General features: G+C 36.5%; 5 protein-coding genes, 4 non-coding genes and 1 pseudogene across 14 annotated transcripts; 2 read left to right on the top strand and 8 right to left on the bottom strand.

Moving 5' to 3' along the window:
• Positions 1-286: 286 nt before the first annotated feature.
• ZK185.10 lies at positions 287-1,693 on the bottom strand (annotated as a pseudogene). The gene is made up of 4 exons: positions 1,482-1,693; positions 727-862; positions 475-645; positions 287-427 (listed from the first exon to the last, which is right to left on the bottom strand). Coding segments are annotated over exons 1-4 (660 nt in total).
• Positions 1,694-1,913: 220 nt separating this feature from the next.
• On the bottom strand, positions 1,914-3,587 carry ZK185.3 (Glycine N-acyltransferase-like protein). Its single transcript, NM_001383079.1, has 5 exons — positions 3,271-3,587; positions 3,079-3,217; positions 2,600-2,820; positions 2,388-2,558; positions 1,914-2,130 (listed from the first exon to the last, which is right to left on the bottom strand). Exons 1-5 carry the CDS (start codon positions 3,480-3,482, stop codon positions 1,992-1,994), a joined length of 882 nt encoding a protein of 293 aa, NP_001370684.1. The 5' UTR covers positions 3,483-3,587; the 3' UTR covers positions 1,914-1,991.
• A 541-nt stretch (positions 3,588-4,128) lies between these two features.
• ZK185.4 (Frag1/DRAM/Sfk1) lies at positions 4,129-6,280 on the bottom strand (the record flags this gene model as incomplete). Of its 2 annotated transcripts, NM_001038373.3 has the most annotated exons (8): positions 4,129-4,469; positions 4,784-4,875; positions 4,923-5,031; positions 5,082-5,185; positions 5,527-5,670; positions 5,786-5,900; positions 6,039-6,173; positions 6,223-6,280. In NM_001038373.3, the coding sequence occupies 8 exons, from the start codon at positions 6,274-6,276 to the stop codon at positions 4,377-4,379; spliced, it is 846 nt and encodes a 281-aa protein (NP_001033462.1). The 2 variants fall into 2 exon arrangements, with proteins under 2 accessions (NP_001033462.1, NP_001294336.1); NM_001307407.1 differs by lacking the exons at positions 5,786-5,900; positions 6,039-6,173; positions 6,223-6,280 and having other exon boundaries at positions 4,377-4,469; positions 5,527-5,614.
• A 2,949-nt stretch (positions 6,281-9,229) lies between these two features.
• On the bottom strand, positions 9,230-9,370 carry ZK185.7. The gene has a single exon (NR_053111.1). It is a non-coding gene; the product is annotated as an Unclassified non-coding RNA ZK185.7 (non-coding RNA).
• A 331-nt stretch (positions 9,371-9,701) lies between these two features.
• On the top strand, positions 9,702-14,941 carry ZK185.2 (SLC41A/MgtE integral membrane domain-containing protein). The gene is made up of 9 exons (NM_068185.10): positions 9,702-9,790; positions 12,277-12,460; positions 12,645-12,821; positions 12,983-13,117; positions 13,162-13,347; positions 13,742-13,873; positions 14,059-14,317; positions 14,361-14,506; positions 14,624-14,941. Exons 1-9 carry the CDS (start codon positions 9,708-9,710, stop codon positions 14,831-14,833), a joined length of 1,512 nt encoding a protein of 503 aa, NP_500586.2. The 5' UTR covers positions 9,702-9,707; the 3' UTR covers positions 14,834-14,941.
• ZK185.9 lies at positions 11,857-12,071 on the bottom strand. Its single transcript, NR_101911.1, has one exon. It is a non-coding gene; the product is annotated as a small nucleolar RNA ZK185.9 (small nucleolar RNA).
• On the bottom strand, positions 13,109-13,257 carry ZK185.8. Its single transcript, NR_053112.1, has one exon. It is a non-coding gene; the product is annotated as an Unclassified non-coding RNA ZK185.8 (non-coding RNA).
• Positions 14,848-19,073, bottom strand: ZK185.5 (Cation efflux protein cytoplasmic domain-containing protein). Its single transcript, NM_001038374.7, has 7 exons — positions 18,883-19,073; positions 17,380-17,460; positions 17,105-17,325; positions 16,963-17,059; positions 16,180-16,403; positions 15,216-15,344; positions 14,848-15,128 (listed from the first exon to the last, which is right to left on the bottom strand). The coding sequence occupies exons 1-7, from the start codon at positions 18,994-18,996 to the stop codon at positions 14,936-14,938; spliced, it is 1,059 nt and encodes a 352-aa protein (NP_001033463.1). The 5' UTR covers positions 18,997-19,073; the 3' UTR covers positions 14,848-14,935.
• A 2,282-nt stretch (positions 19,074-21,355) lies between these two features.
• ZK185.6 lies at positions 21,356-21,505 on the bottom strand. The gene has a single exon (NR_053113.1). It is a non-coding gene; the product is annotated as an Unclassified non-coding RNA ZK185.6 (non-coding RNA).
• A 202-nt stretch (positions 21,506-21,707) lies between these two features.
• On the top strand, positions 21,708-25,943 carry ZK185.1 (the record flags this gene model as incomplete). Of its 4 annotated transcripts, none has more annotated exons than NM_068186.6 (6): positions 21,708-21,940; positions 22,672-22,865; positions 23,154-23,292; positions 23,348-23,445; positions 24,201-24,392; positions 25,175-25,943. In NM_068186.6, 6 exons carry the CDS (start codon positions 21,710-21,712, stop codon positions 25,401-25,403), a joined length of 1,083 nt encoding a protein of 360 aa, NP_500587.2. The 4 variants fall into 4 exon arrangements, with proteins under 4 accessions (NP_500587.2, NP_001294334.1, NP_001368230.1 ...); NM_001307405.4 differs by having other exon boundaries at positions 21,710-21,940; positions 25,163-25,916; NM_001380198.2 differs by lacking the exons at positions 21,708-21,940; positions 22,672-22,865 and having other exon boundaries at positions 23,221-23,292; positions 25,163-25,918.
• Between the last annotated feature and the right edge of the window lie 418 nt (positions 25,944-26,361).

Genomic DNA, 26,361 nt, shown 5'->3' on the forward strand with positions numbered 1-26,361 from the left:
GCTTTAGCTTAGACTTACTATTAGGCTTAGGCTTCAGCTTGGGCTTTGGATAAGGCTTAAGTGCAGGCTTAGGCTTAGGCTTAGGCTTAGCTTGGGCTTAGGCTTAGGCTTAGGCTTAGCTTGGGCTTAGGCTTAGGTAAAGTTCAGACTATTGTAGTTGAAACTGTTTTTTCTCGTCAGAAATACGTTTTTGAATAATCAGAAAAACCTCCTCGATGAGCAGTAAATTTATTTTTTCAATTAAACAAAAAATTACAAAAAAAACCAAAGTAGTGGCACTTAAACATACTAATAATATTCAATGTAATCAATAATCCCTCTGCCATCATTCTCATCCTTCAGGATCTTATAAAGTGGATGCTCTAAACATGTCTTCAGCACCGGTCCATTGCTCAATTCTATGGACTTGACAGGTGTGATTCCTTCTCTGGAAGAATGTGATTTTAGACTTGTTGAGCTTTAGAGAAGTTCTACTTAAAACATTTCGAAATAATCGAGTTTTCAGCTATGGCTCCAAATCCTCGATTTCTATATTGTGGTAGTGTGTACAAATGAGCTAACTGTCCATGCAATCCTACCATTATAAAGGTAATCGGTTTATCCTTGTGGAATATACAGGCGGTTGGGAGGCGTTGTATCTTCTCCCTAGCAAACTTTTTTTTCATAAAACCGAATCATTTCGATTTCACTCACAGTTTTTCAGAAAACTAGTCAGAAAAAGCTTACCGGTTTCGCGAGTTCAGTACTCGCTGCAAGAACTTGTATGTTTCTAAAATCAGGTTCCAAGTGTTTGATTTTTTCCAGACCACAGATGACGTCATCCTCGTTGATCATAGTTTGACCGCTTCCTATTAGAGTCGGTCTGTGTACAAAATTATTCACTAGACTTCAAAGCAATCATGCAGTTTCTGGCCTTGGTGCCTGCCTGAGATTTTGGCGCGAACTCTAGTGTTTGTGCACGGCAGCTTTATACATACATTACCAATTTTCCGTTTGCAGGTAATTTGAACGGGATCTTAACATTTATTTTGACAGGAAGTGTAGTTGAGGGTACGAGTCCGCCAGGCCTAACATGCCCTAATCGGAGTTTGGCGCCAGCATCTTGCTAAAGTTTGGACCAGAAGTTGAAAAAGCTTGTGCAAAAATTAAGCAAGACTTTGGAAAGACTTAGTTTAGGGTCAACTCAAGCTCAACCCTCTAAACATTGGGGTCGCCGAAACCAAGGCTTGCCTAACTTTTGCCCAAGTTTTGCAACTTCTGATCTAATAGTAAGGTATTATTATTCGTGTCAAACTTGGGAAAAGCTGGTGCCAAATGTCGAGTATAATAAAACTTTACACGTTTATTCTATTAGCTCTTCAGGGATGGCTTGTGATAGTTACACTATTGTCAGGATTACTGTAAGATTCTCTAACTGCAACATTATAGGTAATGAGGCCAACGTTCCTTCCATAAAATCCCAGAAAAGCCATAAATCTTACCTACAACTATCTGGAAGGTGATCATGGCGGAAGCAATAAAAGTACTTTGCATTTTCTTCAGATTTCTGATAGCTGTAGAAATCACACGGATGATTGGGCAGACGTTTTTCGATTTCGAATTTTGCTGCGTTGGCAAATAATGCAAATTTTGGATGGGAATTGAAAAAAGGGACAAAATCTTTTAACTTGTTAACGGAAAGTTTTGCGAACATGGTAGAAATGAACAGTGGGTGATAAGAAAACGGTTGATAGTTGACACTAAAACCTAGATAACTATTTATCGCAGTTCAAAAAGTTTAAGAATTGTTTTCTCCGTGTACCTCTTTGTACCAATGGCGTAAGCAGTTTGGTATCGGCGCCGCACATCCTGACTTTCAGGAACATTTTCAAAAAATGCTGTTACTTTTGTTTTTGTTACACAATAAATATAAGTCAACCTATAAAATATTCCTTCAAAAATTAAAAGAAAAACAACCAACAATATATTCTATTTGTTTTAGATAATCAATTTCAATAATACTCAATATAATCGAAAATCACTTTGTCTCCATTCTCATCCTTCACGATTTCCCAGAGTGGATGCTCTAAACTTCTTTTCAGTACCGGCTCATTGCTCAACTCCACCGATTTGACAGGTGTGATCCCTTCTCTGGAATAATTTAATTTAGATACTATACTAGTTAACTTATTATCTAAATACGTTTTGCTTATCTTGCCCGTGTTTCTTCCCGGATGGCAAATTTTCCACTACTACTTTTTTCAAATTTAATTTCTATGTATGAGGTTTTCTCATTTCATATTCACTTTTCTTTCACAATTTTTTTCTTTTTTGAAGGCGTTTACTGGGCGTCCAGGGCGCCTTGTCCCTACTAACACCTACCATCCAATAAAATTTTTAATTTTTACCTAAAACATTTCGAAACAATTGAATTCTCAATGATCGCTCCAAATCCTCGATTTCTGTATCCTGGCATTGTGTATTGGTGCGATAACTGCCCATGTAATCCTATCATTTCAAACGCAATCGGTTTTTCCTCGTGGAATATACAGGCGGTCGGAAGGCGTTGTATCTTCTCCCTAGCAAACATTTACAAACGAATTATTTCGATTTCACTCACTTTTGTTGCAAAATGTCTTCCGGGGTGGCAAATTTCCACGTGGAATTCACGATTTCGGCATCTTCGAGTCGAGTGGAACCAATTGAAAAGGAGACAGGAAGAGTGATTCCATCGACTTTTTCTTGAATTTCAGGGCAAACAGTGATAGGTAGGTAGAAGTTGTTACAGGGAACATTATAGTTCTCACGGATATTACAGCAGGTTGTAAGATACTTGTTGGCCTGAATAAAAAAAGGATCAAAAGAAAAATAGTCTATCAAAAGCGTTAAAAATGGTAGTATCGGCTGAGGTTTTTGTTTAAATAAGCTCAAAAAACCCTAAAAAATTGAATTTCATAACGAGAAATCTCAAAAAAAAAACTTTTTTATGCCGATTCAAACCCCCCCCCCCCCCCCCTCAATTTTAATTTGATGTTTACAAACTTAACTAGACTGTATATTTATTTAAATTTTAAAAAAATCCTAAAAATAAATTGTTACCAATTTCGCGAGTTCCGTACTAGCTACAAGAAGAATAATGTTTTCAAACTCAGGTTCCGAGTTTTTGATTTGTTCCAGACCACAGATGACGTCATCCCCGTTGACCGTGGTTTGAACGCTTCCTATCATTAGAATTGGCCTGTGTACAAAAGCATTGGCAAACCTCTCCCCCTCAAGCCTAATAAATCTTACCGACAACTATCTGGAAGGCGATTATGGCGGAAGCAATAGAAGTACTTTGCATTTTCTTCGGATTTCTGATAGCTGTAGAAATCACACGGATGATTGGGTAGACGTTTTTCGATTTCGAATTTCACAGCGTTGGCAAATAATGCAAATTTTGGATGGGAAGTAAAGAAAGGGAGAAGATCTCTCAGCTGGTGGACGGACAGTTTTGCAAACATGGCAGAAATGAACGAGACAATGGGTGATAAGAAAACCTTGATAAACTGATAATATGAACCATAAATTATCTATCGATTTTCAAAGAGTTGTGGTTTGTATCTCTGCGTCTGGGTTGCAAATGAATGGGAAATGATAGGGTAGACTTGAAACAAGATAGATCAAACAATCATATATTCTTTATTGATGTATTCGAAAATTAGCAAATAGTCACACTGCAATAATAATGCGTTATTTGAAATTTACGAGTATCAATTTGCAGTTAGTGTACTTTTTCCTACTTTTTGCAGTTTAGCTCTCAAAGCTATCAAAATTAAATTCAGGTAAAAAAAAGGTTTTTGGTAAACTGGTTCATATACTAATTTTAGATTAACAATCTGAAAATGTCTGAGTATCCAAAATTGAAGAGCGGCGGCTGAATGCGATCTTTTCCAATTTTTCGATAATTTTACCTCAATTTCCTAGATATCAAATGGAAAATTAGAATAAACAATAGTTATATGACATACCAAATCCAATGCAAGTATTAGTTTCTCGTGAAAAAAAATGAAAAAGTCTCAAATCCGAATGTCAATTCTACCGAAAAAAGAAATCTGAAAACGGCTGAAATCCCAGAAATCACTGGAAGTCACAGCACATTCCAGTTCGTTTGAAACCAATTTTTTTTATTATTCATAAAGCACATTATATGAATATCCAAACAAAAAATCAATAAAAATAAAACTAGAGGTTCAAAATATCAGATCAGAATGATAAGACTTAAGTTTCCAATAATAGAAAAATTAGTTTTCAGTGTATTTCGCGAATACCTTGTGATCGAAGAGCGTACTTTGAGTATGGAACTCTTTAGAAAACCTAGTATGTGCCTTTGAAATAAAATCACAAATATTTAAAATTCATAATTCCGTCGTAACTTCCTTCTTCAGCGGTTTCTCTTCGATGATATTATCTAGTTTTGAGGGCTTGTTGAGACGAACACTGAATACCACCTGAAAATGAAAATGTATGAGAATAAAATAAAAATTATATTTGAAGATTAAAAAAAAAGAAGTCAGTAGAATTTTCAGATTTCAGAACTTGATAACTTTTGATTTTCCATACGTTCGAATTTCTGTCAAATTTGAGGATTTTTATGAGCTTCCGAAATTTTTGGAGTTTGAAATTTTGCAGTCAAAGGTTTGGTAAATTCTAAAGTTTTCTTGGCCGTTTTGAGAAATGGGGAGTATTCTTGCAGGAACATTTAAAATATTAAATACGGAAAAGTTTACAAAACTTGGAAAAAAACTATAGTAAAAAACCCTACCTTGTGCTGAATATCCCAATATACACAGCATCCGTGATAAAAGATCACCATGAAAACGTCCAAATATTCCACTAGTGCAAATAGTTCATACGCTGAAATAATTTTTTTTTTCTCATATCAAATTCATATATTAAAGTACCCCATGTAAAACAAGCTTTCCAATACAGGGCATAAAAGGTGGCAATTGCAGGTGCTGAGAGGAAGTAGCAAATGCTGATGACAATCTTCACATGATAAGATATTCGACCCTGATAATAGAGATTTGTAGTGTTTTTTTGGAAAAATTGAAAAAAGTTACATAGGGATTCAGAAAGTAAAGAGATTGGGAGTGGCAGACAGTATTGGAGATGAAAAATAGAAGTGCGACAACTCCGAAACTGTAGAAGAAGCATACATGCCAAACTGAAAATGTTCATGGTTGGGGGGACTGTGGAGGGCGAGTGGAGGCACCACCGGGTGAGACCAACCGAAAAACGGACGATGCCGTAATAAAGAGTTAATTATTTTAAGTTTCGCAAAACCTACTACGGTTCACCTAGGAGAATTTATGAGGTCAGTGACAATAACTTTTTCAGACTTTGATTTTCAGATTTTCAGTGAGGCTCTGCAAAAACGAATTTGAAACTTTCTCAGTTTAGGAGCTCAACATCTCGGGCACCTAGAGCTGAGAGCTGAGTATTACCAGAATTTTTCCTGGCCCTCAAAATCTCTTTAATTTTTCTCCAATAAAAACTTAAACTCACTGCCATGCTCTTTCTCTCCAATAGCTGACAATCCGCTGAGCAGAATGAGCTCAGTGACACCAAAAACCAAATATAAATGTCTATGCATTTTATACCACAGACGATGAGTATTCGCTCGGCTCTCCAATCGGCCATATCTTACCCCTGCAATTGTTTTATTGTCAGCTTGAAAATATTTATTTCGAATTTCTACGTTTCTTTTAATTGGAAGTTTTCCGTTAAAAATACATTTTCTTTTCCCAAAAAAAAATCAACTCACACCCCACTGACAGCTCAAGCAATCTGAAGGGAATATGAAAAAATATGCATAGTTGCCAGACGAGTCCTTCGAGAGTTAGGTTGATGATTCTTGACAGTGATGGTAGAAAAGCTCTCTGAAAACTTAAATTGCAGTAGGCAGGCAGTAGGAAGGCAGTAGGCAAGCAGTAGGCAAGCAGTAGGCAGGCAGTAGGCAAGCGGTGGGCAGTCAGAAGGCAGGCTGTAGGGAAATGCACTTGACGAAAATAGCTTACCCCACAGATCCATGCGTAATTTGTGATTTTATCTTGATGTAGTATAATGGCAGTGAGAATCGCAAAAACTGCGGCAAACAACGGAGGAACAAATCCAACCCAGAAGAGGAGTGTTGTGTTTAATTGGAATAATTCCTTCAAAAAATTAAATTTTGATCTCTAGATAATTGAAAAGAAAACTCACAACCGCTTGAGGTCTCTTTTTGTGAACACTCTCGAAACGTTTTTCCATCAACATTTTTGCCTGAATCTCTGTTCCTCAAGAGGATGGACAACAAGTAGTAAGAAAGTAGGACAAGCTTAATGATGCCGACGATGAGAAATGAAAGACGGGTTTGACTTGTTCCATATTGGGGAAAAACAGAGGAGGAGTGGATTCAAAGATTACTACAAATGTTTCCAAATTGACTCATTCATTTGGTGTAAAAGTTATTGCTAAATGTAGTACGGGGTGTCAACACCCTGATATTATTATAAATGTAAACATTTCACGGGGAAAGAAGCTATAATTTGGGAAATGTGCAGCCGACAAATTCCTGGTTCACAATAGTCATCATCAGAAGCTGTCGCAGGCAGGCAGTAGGCAGGCACTGTCTCGCCATGTGCACATAATGTTACAGGGCTCCAACCCTCCAATTTAGTCTCCTCTCCCTCTTTACATGAATATGTTCACTTGTCAAAAACCGTCCTAAATCAAAAAAAGTTGAATATCCGGATATCCGTACTCGTCCCTCCCGATTCCTCGTGCTTCGTGTTGTTGTCTTTCGCGATCAGGAAATGAAGAATGAGCAGGAAATTGTAGGGCTTTTGTTGGCTTGGGCGGAGCCAAACACGCGATTGCTCACGGACTACAAAATGTTCCAAGATACTTGTTTACGACGGGTTTACTCATTCTTAATGGATTTTTGCTTTAATTTCTGGACACTGTGTGGAGGCGTAACGAGGGTACCACATCTCTTGCTCTCTTCACGCCTTCTTAAAAAATGCAGGTATCTTGCCTACTGCCTGCCTATTGCCTTCCTAGTGCCTGGTTACTGTCGGCCTACTGCCTGCCTACTGCCCACCTACTGCCTTCCTACTGCATGCCTACTGTCTTCCATTTTATTTAACAATTCAGTAGCTCTGTGAGCTTCTCACCCCTTTCTTGAATTCGTTCCTGATCAGTTGTTTTCTTGAATTCTTTTGAAATCCCATCATCATCTACAGGTTTCTCGTAACTTTGTTTTGTTTGTTCATAAAAATCCCTTTTCAATGTTTTCTTCTCCAAGAGTTTTCTTTCGCAACGGATTATGGGAATGTCTATGAGATTTGGAAAATCAAAAATTGTACTTGTCTGGCAACTGATCATATGACAAAGACAGAGAAAAGTGTATGTATATGTGGTTTTTTTAAAATTTAATTGAATTTCATAATTTCTGACCACTTTTTTCTTTGTTTTTCGTAGCAAGTTACTAAAATAATACAAGAAAAAGTTGCGAATATGCCAAAAAAACCAATATATGGGCGAGTCCAATTTTGCAAAAATAGCAAAGTTGAAGGATTTCGTCAAGTATGACCCATTTATGCGGAAAGCCACAAACACCCTGTTGTAGAGGCAGGCGAGTGATAAGGCTGGAAAGCGCCCCACGCCTCAACAATTTGAAATATTTTTGCCTCGAAAATTCCCCAAATTTGCTTCTTCCATTCAAAAAAAAAAGTTCGCAACTTTTTGAAAAAAAAAGTTCATGTCCATAAAAAATAATATATCACCGCTCCCAAGTTGGCTCGAAAATCCGTCTCAAACTTTTTTTTCTTGTTGTTTAGAAACCACAAAAACAAAGTGTCAAATCCATCCATTTTCCTTCGGAATCACGCTCGATTAGTGCCGGCTTCACCGAGAAGCCTTTTTTGGAATTTTTTTGTTAAATTTTCGGCTGCTCAGATTTTCATCTCTTTAACACTTTATTAAACCAAAATTAAAAATTAAAAAGGCAAGAATTCAATTTTAAAACTTGAAAAAATCTGTAATTTTAAATCAAAATATTACATTTCTCAATCTCCTTCCCCCTTCAAATTGCTCTCAAATCGAAACGACACCAAAAAAAGTGAAAACGAATAAAGAAGAGAGTTTTATGGATTCTACACATTCTCTATTTCTCTTTTACTTTCTTCGCTTACACTTTTTCTTAGAAAATGATCTTTGTGAAGTAAGTAAAACAGCAATTAGTTTAATTAGTGTGCCAACCTATTTTTGGTATTTTTAAAAAGAATTCTAGTTTTGAAAAAAAAAAATTTGAATTATTTATCTGGATATAACATATTTGGATTTGGTTTTGGTGACGTAAAAGTCGAAAAAAATTGAATATATTGTTTGAGTAATTGTGCTCCTCTAGGACAACTTATTTCCTTTTTTTCAAACATTACATGCAGACACATCTCTAGGTTTGCCTGCATGCCACTAGCTCTGTATGGTTTTGGTTAATCGTAGGTGGTCTTGAAGGTAGGCCTAGTCCTCCTTAAAAGTAGACGTAGGTCGCCTTGAAGACATAATCGTCTTCTTCTATTAGACCTCTTTGACTGGCCCTCATTCTGTGCGATTTTTCATCTCGTCCAAGAAATATCGAACAAAATATTTACACCTTCTGATTTTCCGTATCGAGAAGAATTGTTATGACAACTCGTAGTAGCCAATTCTATACAAATTTTGTGGAGATTTATAATTTTTTGCATTTTTCTGCTTTTTTTCGAATTTTGTTTGCATTTTTTCGGTGGTAGAAAACACCAAGAACCCAGCGACGAAGCCAGGTAGTTGCTGAAAAATTTGTGATTTTTTTTAAATTTCTTGTATTTTTCCGGACGTTCAAAGTATCTAATTCTTTCCACAAGTTTCTAGAAGTTTCAAGAAATTTGGATATCTTTCCATAAATGTGTTTCTACCTTGTGCTATGACCAGCTATGGCCCGCTAGGCCGGCCCGCTATGGCCCGATCTCACCCACTTATGAGTAAAACATAGAAGTTCTTGACGTAGCGAACAGCATAAAACTATAACGGACATCCGGCAGGTATCAATCAAAAGTCAGTTAGTTACAGAGCAAAAAAAGAGATATCCGTTTGATATAAAAGTACATAAATCTCATGTTCTTATTTCTTAAGTTTTTGGTTGCAAAAAGTGTCCCCCACTTCTCTTCCCCTCCTCCTTCGTCTTCTAATCCGGCCGCCCTGAAATGAATATATCTTTTCTCGTTTTCTGCGGTTTGCTCTCCCCCTACTCTCTCCCAGAGCAAAAAAAAGTGATCACCAATTCAGTTGGTGCTCTTCTGGATAACCTTGCTCCTTCTTCTTTGCCTCCTCCTTGAGCCAATTTGGCTGCTGTGGTCTGAGCTCACTTTTTTGTTTTCTAATTTATGGCGGGCTTCTTCCTGCTCTAAGAAGAATATATCTGAAAAGCAAAAAAAAGGGGAAAAAATAAGGAATACACATATTATTTTCTTGCTTTCGTTTTCCTATTTTTTCTGCTTTTCCTTCTTTTTTTTTCATCCCGGATGCCTAATTATACATTCCGTGCATCCGTCCGTCTACTCCACTCACTCTGTTCAATGGAGCGTACTTTTTTTTAGTGAACTTCACCCGAATTCCTCCACCATATTTCTATTCCATTTTAAAAGTCGTGAAATTTGAAAAAATTTCAGATGTCGAATGAGCACGACGATTTTGAGCCGATTGATGGGGTAATGGAGGCTCAGATTCCACAATCAACTACAATTGATCATTTGTAAATTTTTTTTGGATTTATGAGAAAATTCTGGCCGTTCATTGGATCCTAACTATTCCATGTGGGCGAGACTCCCCCATTGACATAAGGTGGTAGAACTGAAGCCTGCGCCTGCGAAAAATTCATAATTTTTAAACACCGTAACGAACGGGCCATCGGTCCATCGGCCCATCGGTCCATGGGCCATCGGAACGGGCCATCGAACGGGAACGGGCCACGAACGGGCCATCGGTTGGTTTAGGCAAAGTTAGAGGCGATTTGAAGCTTCTGAAGTCGTGGCGAGACCCACTCAGAAGTACAGCGTGTTCCTTTAAACTGATGTGTTAAAGTTTTTGTAGGCTCTGTATCAGGGGTGGGCAGCAATTGCCGTTCGGCAAATTTTTATGTCAACAAATTCGGCAAATCGGGAATTTGCCGGTTTGCCGATTTGCCGAACATCAATTTGCCGGAAGGTTTTGGAGGGATTTTTTATAAGACGGAGTTTTAAAACTGTACCTTTTTGAAAAAAATTTCCCGTTTTTTCTAGATATTTTCATAGAATTTGCTTACTTTTCAAAATAGATGTAGGAACATTCATTGGTTGCGTACAATTTTGCCGATTAAAATTGAAATTCCGAAAATTCCAAAAAAAAATGTGCAAAACCACAATTTGCCGGTTTGATGATTTACCGGAAGTTTTTAATTCAGGCAATTTGCCGATTTGCCGGAAAAATCGTTTGCCGCCCACCCCTGATTAGAACATGATAAATGTTTGTTTATATTTTTGTTCGTCTGACCTCAAAACTTTCGAACCAGGAAGCTGACAAAAATTCAAAGATCTTCGAACTCTGACCCATAGTTTAGACCTAATTATTTTCTCCCTAATCCACTAGTTTTGTCTGATGGCTCTGGATCATTTCCATCAGACTACACAACCAAACGATGTCCCTGACTACCAAAATTCTGTGAGTTTTTGGAGCAAGTGCTCAAGTTTTCAAGACACTCTCCCACATTTTTAATGAAAATCCTGTCCGTATCGAGGACAAGCGCACCAAACGATAACAGGGGGCAACACACGTTTTGTGTTATTAGAGGCATATCGGCGGCAACGGAGTAGGCAATTCCTCTCTCATAATTCCTTTTTCCAACATTTACTTTACTTCCTGCGTCTCTTACTGTTTTCCCGCCGCTTTTTATTCGAATTTTTCGTGACAAGAAAGTTTTAAAGGTACATTTTCTTTGGCGGGTCTCACCGCGATCTAACAAAAAACTTTTAAAGAATAAATATTTCATTTGGAAGCTCCTGATTTGAATAGTCTATCACACAAATTCAGGGTGCAAAACTCAACTTTAAACCTCTGAAATTTCGATTTAAAACTTGAATTTTTCCAGTAATTTTAGTTTTGATGCACAAAGAATTGCTTCAAAAGCAAAGCTTTTGCAGGTTTTAGATGATTTTTAGGAGCTATATAATCTATAGATAAAACAATAATCATCTGTTTTGGACCGAAAAATGTTTTTTTTTTTAATCTGGAAAAAAATTACAGTTTGCAATTTCAGAGAATATCACATATTTCTGAAAAAAAAGTTGCGAGTTTGTTTTTGTACTTTTAGCAATTTCGAGTGTACTCAATAAGGCAAATATTTTAGAAACTTTGCGGGAACCTTTGTTTGTAAAAAATCTAATTTTTTTTTAAAACTTGCTTTTTAGATCGATACAAGACCCACCAAAATTAGACATCACAATTTAATTCTGTAAAAATTTGATCTCTTAAGTTGCACATCAAAATATTATTTTTGAATTTCAAGCTGATCACTTATCGAATGATCATAGAGTAAATTTATTATAATGATAGCAAAACTATAACAATATTTCAGTTGAAAAAATATTTGATAACTGTTAAATTTTTAATGTCTCTACTAAACGTTATTTGTGTATACCCCGTGAAATATAAGTGAGTCTCAATTTATGCGTACCCACCTGCCTTTTAGGCCTGTTTCGTGCCTACACCTATTAGAAAAGTTCACAAAATAGGCGGTAGGTAGGCACGGACACCTTAAAACTTCACATTTCCTTTAAAATTTGCAAAAGTGTGGTCAAGAACTCGGCGGCGTCTACGCTACACGGGTTGGGGAAAGGGGGTCTCGGAACCGAATTGAACTGGCGCAGCTAGCATTGGACAATGCTCTACCGGAGTTTGAAGGCACTTATTCGTTGTACACCGATTTATGGGACTTGTGTAACCGACTTGGAGGTCCACAACACCGGGAAACCGCGGATCGCACGCCTAATCCGGACCACGGAATGGCGCCTATAAGGGGCGCGTTAAGAAATCTTGGGTCTTTAAGCGGCCGACAATTCACTACTCTGGCGCAGCACTATACTGTAGTGAAGTAGAGCTTAGTGCAGCGCGTCACTATGGACGCTAAAACTTATGGAAATTGATGGAAAACCGTGCAAAAAATCGATATTTTTTGTCTTTATCTTATCATCGAAAAATTTCCAGAATCGTAGAAGGTAACAACAATCAGAATAACAACCACAATACGGGTGACACATTATCAAATGTGATAGTCGAAAATTGGATATTCGCTCCGATAGCTGTGACAATTCAAAAAATGAATGTTTCCAAGACAAATCATGTGTTCAATGTAGCGGAGAAGGAGAGTAAGAAGCAGTTTTTAGCTGAGGTAAGACCAAGTGTCCATTTACGCAGCATTAATATTCGAATCGCGAAATGGTCTAAAAACGAGCATTTCAGTCATAAAATGTTTTCATCGGGGAGTACACGAGCTGCGTAAATCGACACATGACCGTGTTAGAGATTTCCACCCAATACACCAAATTTTACGCCCAAAATTCTCAAAATTTCAGGCCCTGATCCCATTCCTATTCGCCGGGCTCGGACTAATTCTCGCCGGTGTGATGCTCGAATCTGCAGAAGGTTCTGAGTTTTTCACGACACTTCCAGATGCAGTAATAATGGTGCCGACGTTGGTCGGATTGAAGGGAAATCTTGAGATGACACTTTCATCGAGGCTATCCACGTTGGTGAGTGAAGTGCGCTCTAATGATAATATTTTGGCTATGGGGTTTTCATTTCCGAAAAAAGTTTTACAAAGTTTATGAAGAAAATTGTTCATAATTGTGATCTAAACTCATATGCCTCGATATTACCTACATACTTTCAAATTTCAATATTCAAACTTCAGGCCAATCTCGGCTTCATGGAAAGCCGGAAAGACAAAATCAACGTCGCTCTCTCCAACATGGCTCTTATCCAATGCCAAGCCATTGCCGTATCATCCCTGGCAGTTATCCCTGTCCTATTTCTAGGAGAACAAGCGGTATATCCATCCTGTCAATTTAAAGTATCTACTATGAACTTCAGATATCATTCGACGATACTCTATGCTTGTTGTTATCAGCAGTTGTGACTGCGTCTCTCGCATCATTAGTACTATCTCTTCTGATGGTTGCAGTGGTTATTGCTGCACGGCGATGGAAGTTGAATCCGGATAACATATCGACACCGGTTGCAGCATCGCTTGGCGATGTTTCAACTCTTTATATTTTGGTGAGTAGGGCTCCTATTTAATTTTGGCTTGTTTACAATTTTCCAATGCTTTAAAATAAGCATAACTCAAAAATTAATGGGGTTAAGCGAGCAACTTTTAACAGGCAAAATGATTTTAATAACATTGTCCAAAATTTTTCTATAAGCAACATTTTGTCAACTTCACTCTGGAAAAAAGTTAGAGCGGCAGGCATCTCGCGGGCCTTTTTTGTCAAGAAGGCTCACCCCTTTACTTTACCCTTCACTACTTTGACAGCTTGTATCTCTGTTATTTTTAGAGCTATCAAAAATTATTTAACTATCGAATAATAGATCAAGATTCAAACTAATTTATACTAACAGTTGAACACATTTTGAACAAATAAAAGACAAATGGTAAAACCTAAAATTTCAGTTAACTGTTGGTACATTGGCATGCCACATGCGAGACTTACATGTAACGTTGCTCATTGTCATCCTCTTATTTTTCTACGCCATCGCAATTGTTGGAGCAGTGATGGCAGCAGAAGACCGATTCACGCTAGAGGTAAGCTTGAGAAATGGCATGCGGAAATACCGAAGAATTTTAATCAGTAATACTTTTAAACCCTTCAATCAAAAAATTTCCTTTTGATAATTTTTTATAACACTCTTATAAAAAAATTGATAGTTGACAAATTCCTGAAATCCCTGCCCGTTTGCAAGAAACATTCACAAAAAAATTAATTGCAGGTTCTCAAAAACGGTTGGTGGCCAATCCTTTGCGCAATGATGATTACCACATTCAGCGGGCTTGTTCTCAAAAAATCTATGCAAACCTATCCCCCACTGGCAGCATTCCAGCCACTAATTAATGGTCTCGGCGGGAATTTGGTAGCTGTTCAGGCAAGCAGAATATCCACACAACTTCACAGAGCACGGAAGAATCGAGAAATCGAAGTTAGATCACTTCAAACTTACATCAATCCCTGGAGGGCGTTCTTCGGGAATAGTACGTAAAGTTTGGTTGAAATTTTTATACATCATTTTTTCAGACGAAGACGCTTCGGCTGCTCAAATTCTACTTGGAATTTCTGTTCCATCAAATATAATTTTCATCTTTATCATCTTTTTATTCGGCGTTGGCTTCCACAACACCACTCCTTTCACCATTTCATTTGTTCTAGTTTGTGCAATTCAGGTAAGCACAACGATAGTTTTGGCAACGATGCTCCAGGCAGGAGTGCCAAGCAGGCAACAGGCCTAAAAAGCCCAAAACCAGCATGGGCCTAGAAATACAACAATTTCAAGTTTCCAGGTAACAACCCTCCTGTACATCTGTCAAATCCTGGTCCGCGCAATGTGGATAATGAGAATCGACCCGGATAACTCTGCAATTCCATTCCTAACGGCTCTCGGTGACCTGATAGGCTCACTACTTCTGATCCTCTGTTTCTGGAGCCAATGGAAATATTTTGGGCTCCCGGTGTCAGCTGATCAGTACACTGGACACAAATTTGGACATTAGACAATTAATTTTCGTTTACTTTTCTTGGTTTAATCACTTTGCGGGTACCAACAAAAACTGTGCAATTTGTAATAAATATAGATTTTTGAAAAAAATTAAAAATTATTTATCGCCATCACACTCATAATCGCAATGCACAAAACATCGTTCCACAAAAACTAACATCATTAATTTTTGTTCCAGTTTTTGAGCAATATCATGTGTTACTTTTAACGGAAGGTTCTCGTCCATCACGATATGTACTTCTGCCAAAGCTTCAAGGGTTGTGTGGTACACCATCACATGATCCACGTATCTGAAACAAGTTTTGATAATTGAAAATCTAAAGGAAGACAATGATTATTAGACATTCTGCCCAGTTACAGTTAATCCCGTAACTTACTTAATTCGCTCGTCATGTTCTATGACAATTTTCAGAATTCTCGATAGTTTCTCGCTTTCCGCACGTCTCCCGACCAAGTGAGGTACATGTCCGATTGCATGTCCGTACCACGACGTGGCAATCACTCCGCTGAAATTGTTTTTATTGTAACAAATGTATTATCTGGGATTATAAAATAGGGGTGGGTGGCAAACGATTTTTTCCGGCAAATCGGCAAATTGCCGGATTTGAAATTTCCGGAATTTCGGCAAATCGACAAGTTGTCGGAATCGAAAATTTCCGACAAACCGGTAAATTGCCGAAATTGGAAACTTGCGCCAAATTGGTGAACCGGCAAATTGCCGGACTTGAAGTTTCCGGAAATTCGGCAAATTGTCGGAATCGGAAACTTTCGGCAAATCGGCAAACCGGCAAATTGCCGGTATTGAAATTTCCGGACTTGAAATTTCCAGAAATTCCGAAAATTGGCAAATTGCCGGAATTGGGAACTTCCGGTAAATCGGCAAGTCGGCAAATTGGCGGAATTGAAATTTCCGAAAATTCTGCAAATCGGCAAATTACCGGAATTTTTGAAAAATAACGTAAAATTGTGGTTTTGCACATTTTGTTTTGGAAATTTCAGAATTTCAATTTCAATCGGCAAAATTTTATTCTATGAATATTTCTACATCCACTTTGCAAAGTAAGCAAATCGTATCCAAATATTTAGAAAAAATTTCAAAAAGGCACAGTTTTAATTGCTTCCGTCTTATAAAAAATCCCTCTAAAAACTTCCGGCAAATTAATGTTCGGCAAACGGCAAATCGGTAATTTGCCGAAAACCAAAATTTCCAGAAAATCGGCAAATCGGCATATTTCTGGAAATTTAAATTTTCGGCAAATCGGTAATTTGCCGATTTGCCGAATTTGTCGACAAAGAAACTTGCCGAAAGGCGATTGCCGCCCACACCTGTTATAAACTAACCAAACTAAAATAGCTCCAAGCGGATCTGCGTAAGGCCAGTAGCGATCTCCAACTGTTGCACAAATAATTGCAACTATCGACGTGGCAATGTCATTTCTCATGTCCATTGCAAGAACAATTGAAGAGCTCGAGCCACGTTTATAGCAGATAAGACACAGAATTATTTTGACAGCCGATCCACCAAGCATGATAGAAATCGTTGTGATGTTCATGACTGGGTTGATCTGGAAGACGTTTGTGGGATTAATTGAGCTTGGGAAGGGCATCCTTAAACATCATAAAAAGTATATAGTTTATAGTTCAAAACAGTTCAAAAAAATGGTAGCTTGAAGCTTCAAGCATTTGTTCGATAAATTAGAACTTGCTTCAGAAAGATGACAGCTGAGGCATGATAGACAGGGATGTCGTCAGGTATGCCTGCCTGCCTCCTGCTTGCCTGCATGCCGTCTTTACTTTAAATTTCACTGGACCTTCAGCGTTTTATGCATGCATGAATTTTGTAATTTTCAAAAATTCGTTAAATGTTCATGTGCTCTTTGATAGTGTAGGCACGAGGCAGGCGTAGGCGGCCTAGAAGGCAGGTGGGCGCTATACAACCATCTATAAGGTTATATTCCTATAACTAGCGAAAAAAAAAAATTAAAAAAAATTAAAAAATGATTTCTGAACTTGTACATCCCTACCTGGCTTTCTTCGCGGTTACCTTCGCCTACCTCTCAAGCCTTCTAAGAAAAGGCCTGAATCTACATGTCTACAATTAAAGCTTTTTTCCCATTATCTTACATCTCCTTCTAAAATCGATCGAATCGATTCCATAACCAAAAGTGTATTGGAAATTCCCATCAAGATCGAGCAGATTATCACTCCAACTAGTTCCAACCTGAAACTTCCAATTTCCAATAATTTCAAACTTCCTCCCAATTACCTATTCCTTCCCCTGGGATAATTAAACATATTGGTATTCCTTATCAATTTTAGACATATTCCGATTATCAATCCACTTGTCACATCCATCAACGAATCGACGAAAGTACTAACAATCGATAAACTACCGGATAAAATTGAGGCGAGGAGGTTTGTGAAGAGAAGTGTCAGGTTGAGAGCAATGGAGATGTTGGCCAGCCATCGATCCGTGCTTTGTTCGTGCTGGAAGATAAATTTCATTAAAACTTTAAGCTCAAGAATTGGCAATGCTCAAACCTCTTCCGGTTGCGTGATTCCTTCCAGAAGCTTGTCATCTTCCTCGTACAGCTGATTCAACTTTTCAAGCCTCGAATAGTACTGAAAATTAGTTTTTTAATATTTATTTATTGAAATCTATGTGATACTGATAAGATGCATCAAGTGATAAGACCCGATGCTACGTGTTTTTTAATTGGCCTCTACGTGCATGGCAAACATATGTGTATAGATCATTTAGGTTTGAAGGGAGAAATATGATTGATGGAAAGTTGAAACTAAATAAAAGTTTTGGAGATTATGGGAGAAAATTATGTGTTGGCAGATGTGATAGGCAGGCGCGGTTTTAGGACCTGACGCCTGCCTGCCTTTTCCGCATTTCGGTGTGAAATTCACAAATTTCTAACATGGTCATTTTACTCATTTCGATGGAAATTTAATTAGGAAATGAAGAAAAAATTCGCAGGCTCGACGCAGGCGGAGGTCGCCTTGGAGCCTACATGGAAGTTCTAGAGAAGAGTAAGAATTTTCAAATTTCGATAATTGCCTTTTTTCAAGTCTAAGCAAGCTCAGATTTACAGATTCCTCAGCTTTGAAGTGTCTATGGGTCTTGTCATGAAAGTCATCCAAGCTAAAGCTCTCATTCCAAATATTTACTCGAACAAAAGCCCCAGGCAACACAATATTTTGGAATTTTTTCTAAATTTTGAAAGTTCCGAGAGGAACCTTCGCAAGTTTTTAGAGCTCCAAAGTTTTTAGAAAAAAAAACCTTCCGTTCCCAGCTGAAATAAGGAATTATCGTTTTTTTTTTGAATTTCGCTCATTTTCCCCGATTTCCATCTCAATTTCAGCCATTTCAATTCAACATTTTTTATCATGCTCTCCTCGAAACAAAACGTCTTCCCCTTCTCTGTTTTGCCCCCAAAAGACGGGCGGTATCCTCTTCGCTGCCTTTTGACAGAGGGTACTGCCGCGCGCGTACATCGTCTCCTCACCGCCCGGCGGGTTTCTCACACATTTGCTATTTTTGTACGAAATTTTCATGTTTAAATCAAGTGAAATACGGGGTTTTTGGTGGAAAATCAATCAATAATTCATGGAATTTATTTTTATTGGAGTTCACCTCATTTTTTTTTTCGCCGGTTTTCCATTCGCTGAGCAAACAAAGAAAACATTATGTTTTTTGCTCTTCTTTTCTATGTTTTGACTGAAAAAATATGGCATTTTTCAGGAAAATTTAATATTTTAAAGGGGATTCGTTAATAATTCTTGCAAGTTTTCCTTCTATTTGTGTTTGTTAGTAGCCTTTTGACACATTCACAAAATGGCAAAAGGGCGTCGCAACATTTGCGTTTTCGAGCAAGAAATCACTGCCATTTCAGTTTTTTATGTTACGGTGAGCAGTATTTCGCAATACTTTTGACTTTAATTATTGATTTTTTGGATTTAAGTTTCGATTTCGCGGAATGTTAAAAATTTTATAGTTTTTTATTTGCAAAAATCAATTCCAAAAAAGAAACTCACCTCCTTTTTTGATTTCTGCCGCCTCATTTTCTCGAAAAATGAAATATTCTCATTGTGATAATATTTCACCGGCGATTTCCGAGAAATTAATGGTAATAATTCGGGGTTTTTCATTTTATTTCAGTTGCCAATAATTACTTAAGGCAGTGAAACAAAAAAAAAAGAAATATACAATGAATGGGGGATGATTTCCTTATCATCATTGTTTTTTGATAGACTGGGTTGTTGTCTCTGACTTGTGCAACATCATCATTTTGTACCTTTAATTGTAGTGCATGTGAGGATTTAGGAAAGTTAAAACCCCAACTTTTGAAATCTAACGCCTTTGATTCCGCTGCGTCGCGGTCGCGTTGCTTGCGCGATGTTTTCTCAGCTTAAATTTTTGGTAATTTGAATGTTATTTCTTATTGTTTCTTAATCTGATATTTTAAGTTCAGTTAAATTTTTTTAAATGAGGTAGAATACTATCCTTTTAATAGGTTGAAATTTTCTAGAATTTCTTAAAACCAGTTCGCCTGATAATCTTCTAAAACTTTGAACAGAAAAGCTATCTTTAAAAATTGCGGGACACGAATTACGATACGATATTCGGTACCAATAGGAATCTCAGGAATTACGCTTATAATTATCATACTTTGGGGATGCAAACCACAAGCCTTTGCTTTTACACCAAGGCGTAAGGCGCCTTACTATGCCTATCTAAGGCTTAGCAGGCCTTGTGCTACTCTAAACGTAGTCTATCAAATTCATAAATTCACTGGGATAATTTTTTGAAACTGTTCCCAAAAAACGTCCATATTCGAAATTACCAATAGTTCTATCTTCTACGTTTTGGCATGAAATATGAGAGCTAGAAGTGATGTAGACTTACCAAATCTGTTTTGGCAATTTGTTGAATTATCTTTTTGAAACATTGTATAATTTATCTACAGCTGTCTAAGTTTGTTCATGATCCAATTGCCATTGTTTTTTTCACTATCCGGAACTTTCAAAGTTTGCTGGTGATCCTTTCATAAGTTCTTCATAAGTTGCAAAAAGTCAGCAATCTTATGGGGTTATTCAAGTAGTGTCGGAAAACCAAAAGTGTTGAAAAGTACGTCACAACTGTATTAAAATACTATTTCAAAAAACATGTATTTTAATACAATTATCATGTCAAAAATATACCTAAATAAATTTCGCAACATTACTTGAATAACCCCATAACACTTCGGGTGAACTTTCAGTGCAAATTACCGTATTCCTTCTTAGGAACGCAACTGCGCTCCATTGATACTGCGTTCGATGTAACAGATGTTTGTGGTTTGTACTTAGACTCCTAAAACAGTTTTATGATGGTTTCAAGAGTGCATTCTTGTGCCATTTGTAGATATTTTTGTTTTTTAGTGACTCTCTTTTAGATTTATCTGAAACAATAACTTAATCGCAATTTGGTATTCAGCTATAGGTTTGAATAGGAATATCTAGATACATTCTTTCAAATAATATAGCAAAATTTAACTAAATAGGTATAACTGGCAATCATACTAGCTCAACCTGAAAATTGTAGCAATTCATATTTCGAAAGTTTTGTAATCTTTAACAATAGTAGCGGACTACAAACAAACTTTCTATACTACAAATGTTTTATTACGTCTTAACTGATAATACAAATCCACGTATTGGAACAGCTCCCAAAGAGAAAACAAAATGGGAACAAGCTTATCAAGCTTATGAGTCCGTTTAAAAAACGTTTTTTGGTGATTTAGATCATTTTATTTGAAAAATCGGAAGTTTTGAGCATTGCAAAATGATTGTACGATTTGACAACTGTGGCCAAGACCCACTCCAAAAATCAGTCTACCTTTCAACTGACGTACCAAATTTTGTAAGATCCCGATATATGAATTCCATATGCCACACTTTCTAAAAAAAGGAGGCTGCCAAGTCAATGAAATCGGTATAACGATTCTTATATTGACCGCGTTTTCCCACTGGACACAGCGCTCGGCTGTAAACATGGTACATACCTCCACGTAGGTCTACTTTATAACTGTGGATATGAGTACCTTGGTACATAGGCCTTAGATTCGATAATTCTTTTCTACGTAAATTGGTACCTCCATTCTTATACTAGCGACATATTATTAGTCATACATAACTGTGCCTTGTATTATTTATCTTTCCACCTTCCTCATCGTTCTTCCGAAACTCACAAAAAACTGGGCCTCTCTCCCCTGACTAGTCAATTCAGATTATCTTGGAAGTTTATAAATCCTGTGACATTGTGAGTCGAGCCAAAATTCTCCATCTTTTCCCTCTCTTCTCCGTATTCTTTGTTTTGTTAGGTGTCGTCTAGCCATCCATAGATTTCAATAGAACTCCTTAATATAACTAGTCTCATGGATCCCACTACATCCACGTGGGTGCAGTTCTAGATTCAATATCACCGAATATTATTTCAAGGGTTCATCATCAAATTACTCTCAGAGAGACACTGGCTTACATGCGATGTATCCAAGTCAGCGCCTCTTATTCACCCGCCTGCGTCTCTTTTCCATTCCGACCAGCAGCACCGCTATTTTCCGCCACCCCGTCCCGCTCTTGTCTCCTTTTCCAACGCATTTCTCTGTCAAACATTTCTTTTATTTTTTTAGTTTTCACCCTGTTTTATAGTGCTTCTAACCTTTTCTTGCCAACTAGAAAAGTGGAGCATCTGGGAACTCTAATCGATTTTTGAATTTTTGGCGATGAACGTACCATATTCTTTTGGCATGCTCAATTGCTCAAGTTGTATTTTTTTCAGAAATTCAAATTCAACAGTTTTAATTGTTTTTTTTTTTCAGAAATGGATCTCAAATTCAAATCACAAGAAACAGGTCGTTCAATCGGGTTCGCATCGCATCTTCGAAGACACGGAGCGACGCTTGCAAATCATCTGAATTACACACGAAACGAATTTATCTCGACTTTGGCGGATTGCCATCAGAATTTAGGCATCGAGGGGAGAGCATCGAGTCCCGAAAAACAGTTTGACGAAGATGGCGATGAAATTGAAGCAACTGCGACGAAAATTGAGGTGAGATTTTGTTTGATTTTAAGAGATTTTTTTTGAAAATTTCAATCAAAAATTGCTCTAAATATTTTTTGGCAAAATTGCCGAGTAAGTGCGCTCCACTGATAAAAACTGAGTTTTGATTTCAAATTTGGAATAAGTTTATTTTATTTTTTTGCGAAAATTTTCACATTTTTCTTTGATTTTCTTGATTTTAAAGTTTGAAAATGTGTTTTTTATCTTTCCAAATATAAAAATACATCAAAACCTCAATAATTTCCATAATTTCGTAGCGTAAAATTAGATTTTCTGATTTTTAATTGAAAAAAACTGTTTTTTTGCGAGATTCGCGAGAATTATCCGATTTTCTCGATTTTTGATAGAAAAATTCAATATTTATACTTTCCAGATTGAGCAATTCATAAAATCTTTCATTTTTCGTTCAAAATACGATTCTTTCAATTTTTTTTTCGTATTTCTCCAAAAAACCATTTTATTTCTAGTTTTCCATTAATAAAAAACCAACCAAATGACAATTTTTCCACAAAAGTAATTTTTCAATATGAAATCGGTATCAAATGATTTTTTCTCTATGAATTTCACAAAAAGTTAGATAAAAAGGTTGTGCCTCATTTTTTCTCTGAAAAAAATTAAAATTTATCCAACAAATCCGGATTTTTATTGATTTTTCTCGTTTGAAATTGATTTCAAATTTCAAATTCCAATTTTTCTCTCTAAATATTCAAATTTTCCAGTGGCAACCTCTAAAATGCCCGAAATGTCATCGAAATTCCGAGAATACCCGAAAATTACTGGAACATCTCGTCGAAGATCACGGAAGACCACAAGACAAAGCATGGTTCGAACAATTCGACACAATTGGAACCGATCTGAAAAAAGTATTCGACAAGGCCATTCGGATACAGGCCGAGAATAGTGTCGTGAAAAAGTTAGCCATTTTCCATTTTCAAAAATTTCTACAAAATGTTCTATGTTCCTGCAGAATTTTTAGTTAAAAATTAGTTGATTTATTTGAAAATAACATTTATTTTAGTTAAATCGTTTTAGAAAATTCACAAAAATTGCCGGAAAGAAGGTTTCAGCTAGTTTTTGTGCATTTTCTCAGATGTTTCAACAAAAATAATTTTTATTTTCCAGATAAATCAACTAATTTTTATTTAAAAATTATGCAGGAACTAGGTGCAACTAATCCAATTTTTCAACAATTTAATTTCAGGAAATTCCAAAATTCAAACGATTTACTCGTCTGCCCCACAGATTCTCCACTGGCACCATTTCTGTTAATGCGACATCTTCAAGTGAATTTTCAAGAAGTTTCTCAGACGCTTACAGAGGGAATTGTGCTGAAATTACAGGTTTTTTTTTGAATTTTCAAATTATTTAAATTAAAATTTATTTTTTTAATTTCAGATCGCCTCCACCAGCTACACGATTATCTTTTCATTCCATAAAGTCGACAAGGCTCGTCGTCGAATTAAGCGGGAAATGGCCAGAAAATCGCTGGAAAGGTGCAGATTCTGCCTGAAATTCAAAAATATTCCTAAATTGAATGAAAATTCGTGCAAATTTTGCAAAATGCCGCACAGAAATAAGGCCGGGCGTCGTGTACTACTCGTGAACAACTGTTTTGCATGATTTTACAGTTTTTGGCTAAAATCTTTGAATTCGGATCATTTTCGCTGAATTTTTTGCGGTAAAAACGAGAATTTTTCGGTTTTTTCCAGAGAAAATCGAAAAATCGAAAAGTTGAACATTGGAACATCTAGACAAAACGAAGAATAATGTACGGAAAAAAAAAGAAGAAAAACCAGGATTTTTATGAGAAATATGCCGAATTTGATACAAAAAAAACCAATTTTCGTCAAAATATTGAAAAATGCTTCCTTTTTTTTTTCGAAAAACCAATAAATTGAACAAAATAGTATTTAAAAATTTCGATTTTCAAATTTATCGGACATACTATAATTAGTAATATTTTTACCAATTTTGAATGTTAAACATGAAAAAAACTAGCGAAAATGATTCAAAATCAAGAATCTTAGCGAAAAATTGAATCAAAATTGTCCACGAGTAGTACACGACAGCCGGCGCGCCGCAGGTTTGCAAAACGATGCTCTGCCTCTTGTTCTGTGCGGCATTGCAATTTTTGACAGTAATTTTTAAAAAAAAATTAATTTTATGAAAATATTTAATTGAAAATATTGAAAAATCATTTTTTGTGTTTTAAGATAAAATAGTGGAAAAAATTTTAAAATTATTTCAGGCGACTCCGCGTGCTCGAGCTTCGCTGCGCCAGAACATGGGTTCCAGATGACGATGTGGTCTTCAAGAAAAAGCGGACAAGTGAAGAGAATAAGGCTCTAATACAGGCTCTGAAACTGCCAGCCACGAGCTCTCATGATGATATTGTACTGAAAATCAATGAGATGAAGACTCAGCACGATGAGATGGTTAAGTAAGTTGTCTGAAAATTTACAAAAAAACTCTGAAATTTTGAAAATGGAAGAAAAAACGGACACGTGTCGATTTACGCAGATCGTGTACTCCCCGAGGAGAACAGTTTTCAGCAGAAATTATCGGTTTTGAACCACTTTTGCAACTTTTTTTCTTTATTTATATTGTTTTACTGTTGAAAAAATCTACAGAAAATGCGATTTCGGAAATTTTTTAACTCAAATTTTCACCTAAAATCCATTTAATTTGAGATTTTATCTAAAATTCTAGATTTTAGTCAATTTTTGTGATTTTTTTTATATTTAAGATTAAAACCGCGAGTTTTCGAAAAATTTAAGGCAGAAAATCAATGATTTTTCGTTGAAGAACTACAAATTCTTGTTTGCAGCAATTTTTCACCTTAACAAATTGGCAATTAGAAATTAATTGGTGATTTTGAACAGAAAATTAGTGAAAATTGTCTGAAACCAAAAAAAAAACCTGTAAAATGATCTTCTCCTCGAGGAGTACACGAGCTGCGTAAATCGACACATGGCCGGAATTGCGAAATTTTTGAGTGTTTTTTTTTCGAAAAAAAACCCTGAAATTTTCGATTTTTTTTAGCAAAAAAGGAAAAAATATTTTTTTAAAAATTCCTCAAAACTTTCAAACAAAAATCAGAACAAAAACCTCAAAAAATTCCGTTTTTCGACATTCTGAAAAAAAAAAAACTACAAAATAAAATTTTTTGAAAAAAATCAAATTTCCCAAGTACCTTCTAATGTCCCCTAGCGCATTTTGCAGCAACGTCTACACGAATAACGTAAAGCCGAACGGACAGATAATGTCCGCTGAAGAGAAGCGTCTCATATCATCGCTGACAAATGACATGGTGACCCCAGTATCTGGAAAACGAAAGACCACATTCAAAAATCCGAGTGAACTGCAACAATCGTCGAGAAAACGACAGAAGACGTTGTCACCGGCATCCCAATCACCACCAGAGCCCGCCGCTACACGATCCGAATTATAATTTATTCTTGTTTCTGCTAGTACTATTATCATTATTATTATGCATTCGCGAACTTACGGCACCCGGTCTCGAAACGACAATTTTTTTGTTGAATGCAAAAAGGTGCGCGCCTTTAAAGATTACTGTAATCTCGAACTTTTGGTGCTGCAAAAAAGCATAATTTCCACCGAATTTTTTTAAATTTTTGTTTTCGAGAACAACTATAAATAAAATCAATGTAAAGTTTGAAACTACAGTACTCTTTAAAGGAGTATACCTTTTCGCATTTGTTAAAAAAAATTTCGCGTCTGTATAATATTTCTTTCTTTTTTAGCATCATCATTATTATTATTGTTTGTTTCTAATATGTTCAAATTGATAAGCTTTCTCTCTCCAAATGTTCACGGGTTGACTGGGGATCCATTAGCTTTCCGTTGTTTCGTTGTTCATTCCAAAGATCCTTAATTTTTAATATCGTAATGTAATTCTTTAATTTGTCTTTTTTTTTCAAATTTTGTAATTTTGTGAATATATATCCTCAAGTGAATTTTAGCTTCTTTTTATTTTTTGCGTTTTCGAGATAGGAAAGAAGCTTGATGTCTGATTTTCAGTAGGAAACCTGACAGGTGGAAAAGAAAAGGTGTCGGAAACATTTGGAGAACTTCCTACATCAAGCTTATGGACTATATTTTGGGTCTAAAGCATCAGCAGGTGGAAAATCTGAAATTTTTCCAGACGACTACTGGATTTTTATTTGATTTGAGATTTGGAGAAGAAATCGGCAATTTGCCAGAAGTGTTCAATCCCGGCAATTTGCCGGTTTGCCGAAAATTTCAATTCCAGCTATTTGCCGATTTATCGATTTTCCGGAAATTTCTATTCCGGTTATTTGCCGGTTTGCCAAAAATTCCAATTCCGGCATTTTGCCAGTTTGTCAGAAGTTTTCAATTTCGGCAATTGCCGTTTTTTCCGGCAAATT

Source organism: Caenorhabditis elegans, chromosome IV, assembly GCF_000002985.6.
Source record: "Caenorhabditis elegans chromosome IV".
NCBI lineage: Eukaryota > Metazoa > Nematoda > Chromadorea > Rhabditida > Rhabditidae > Caenorhabditis > Caenorhabditis elegans.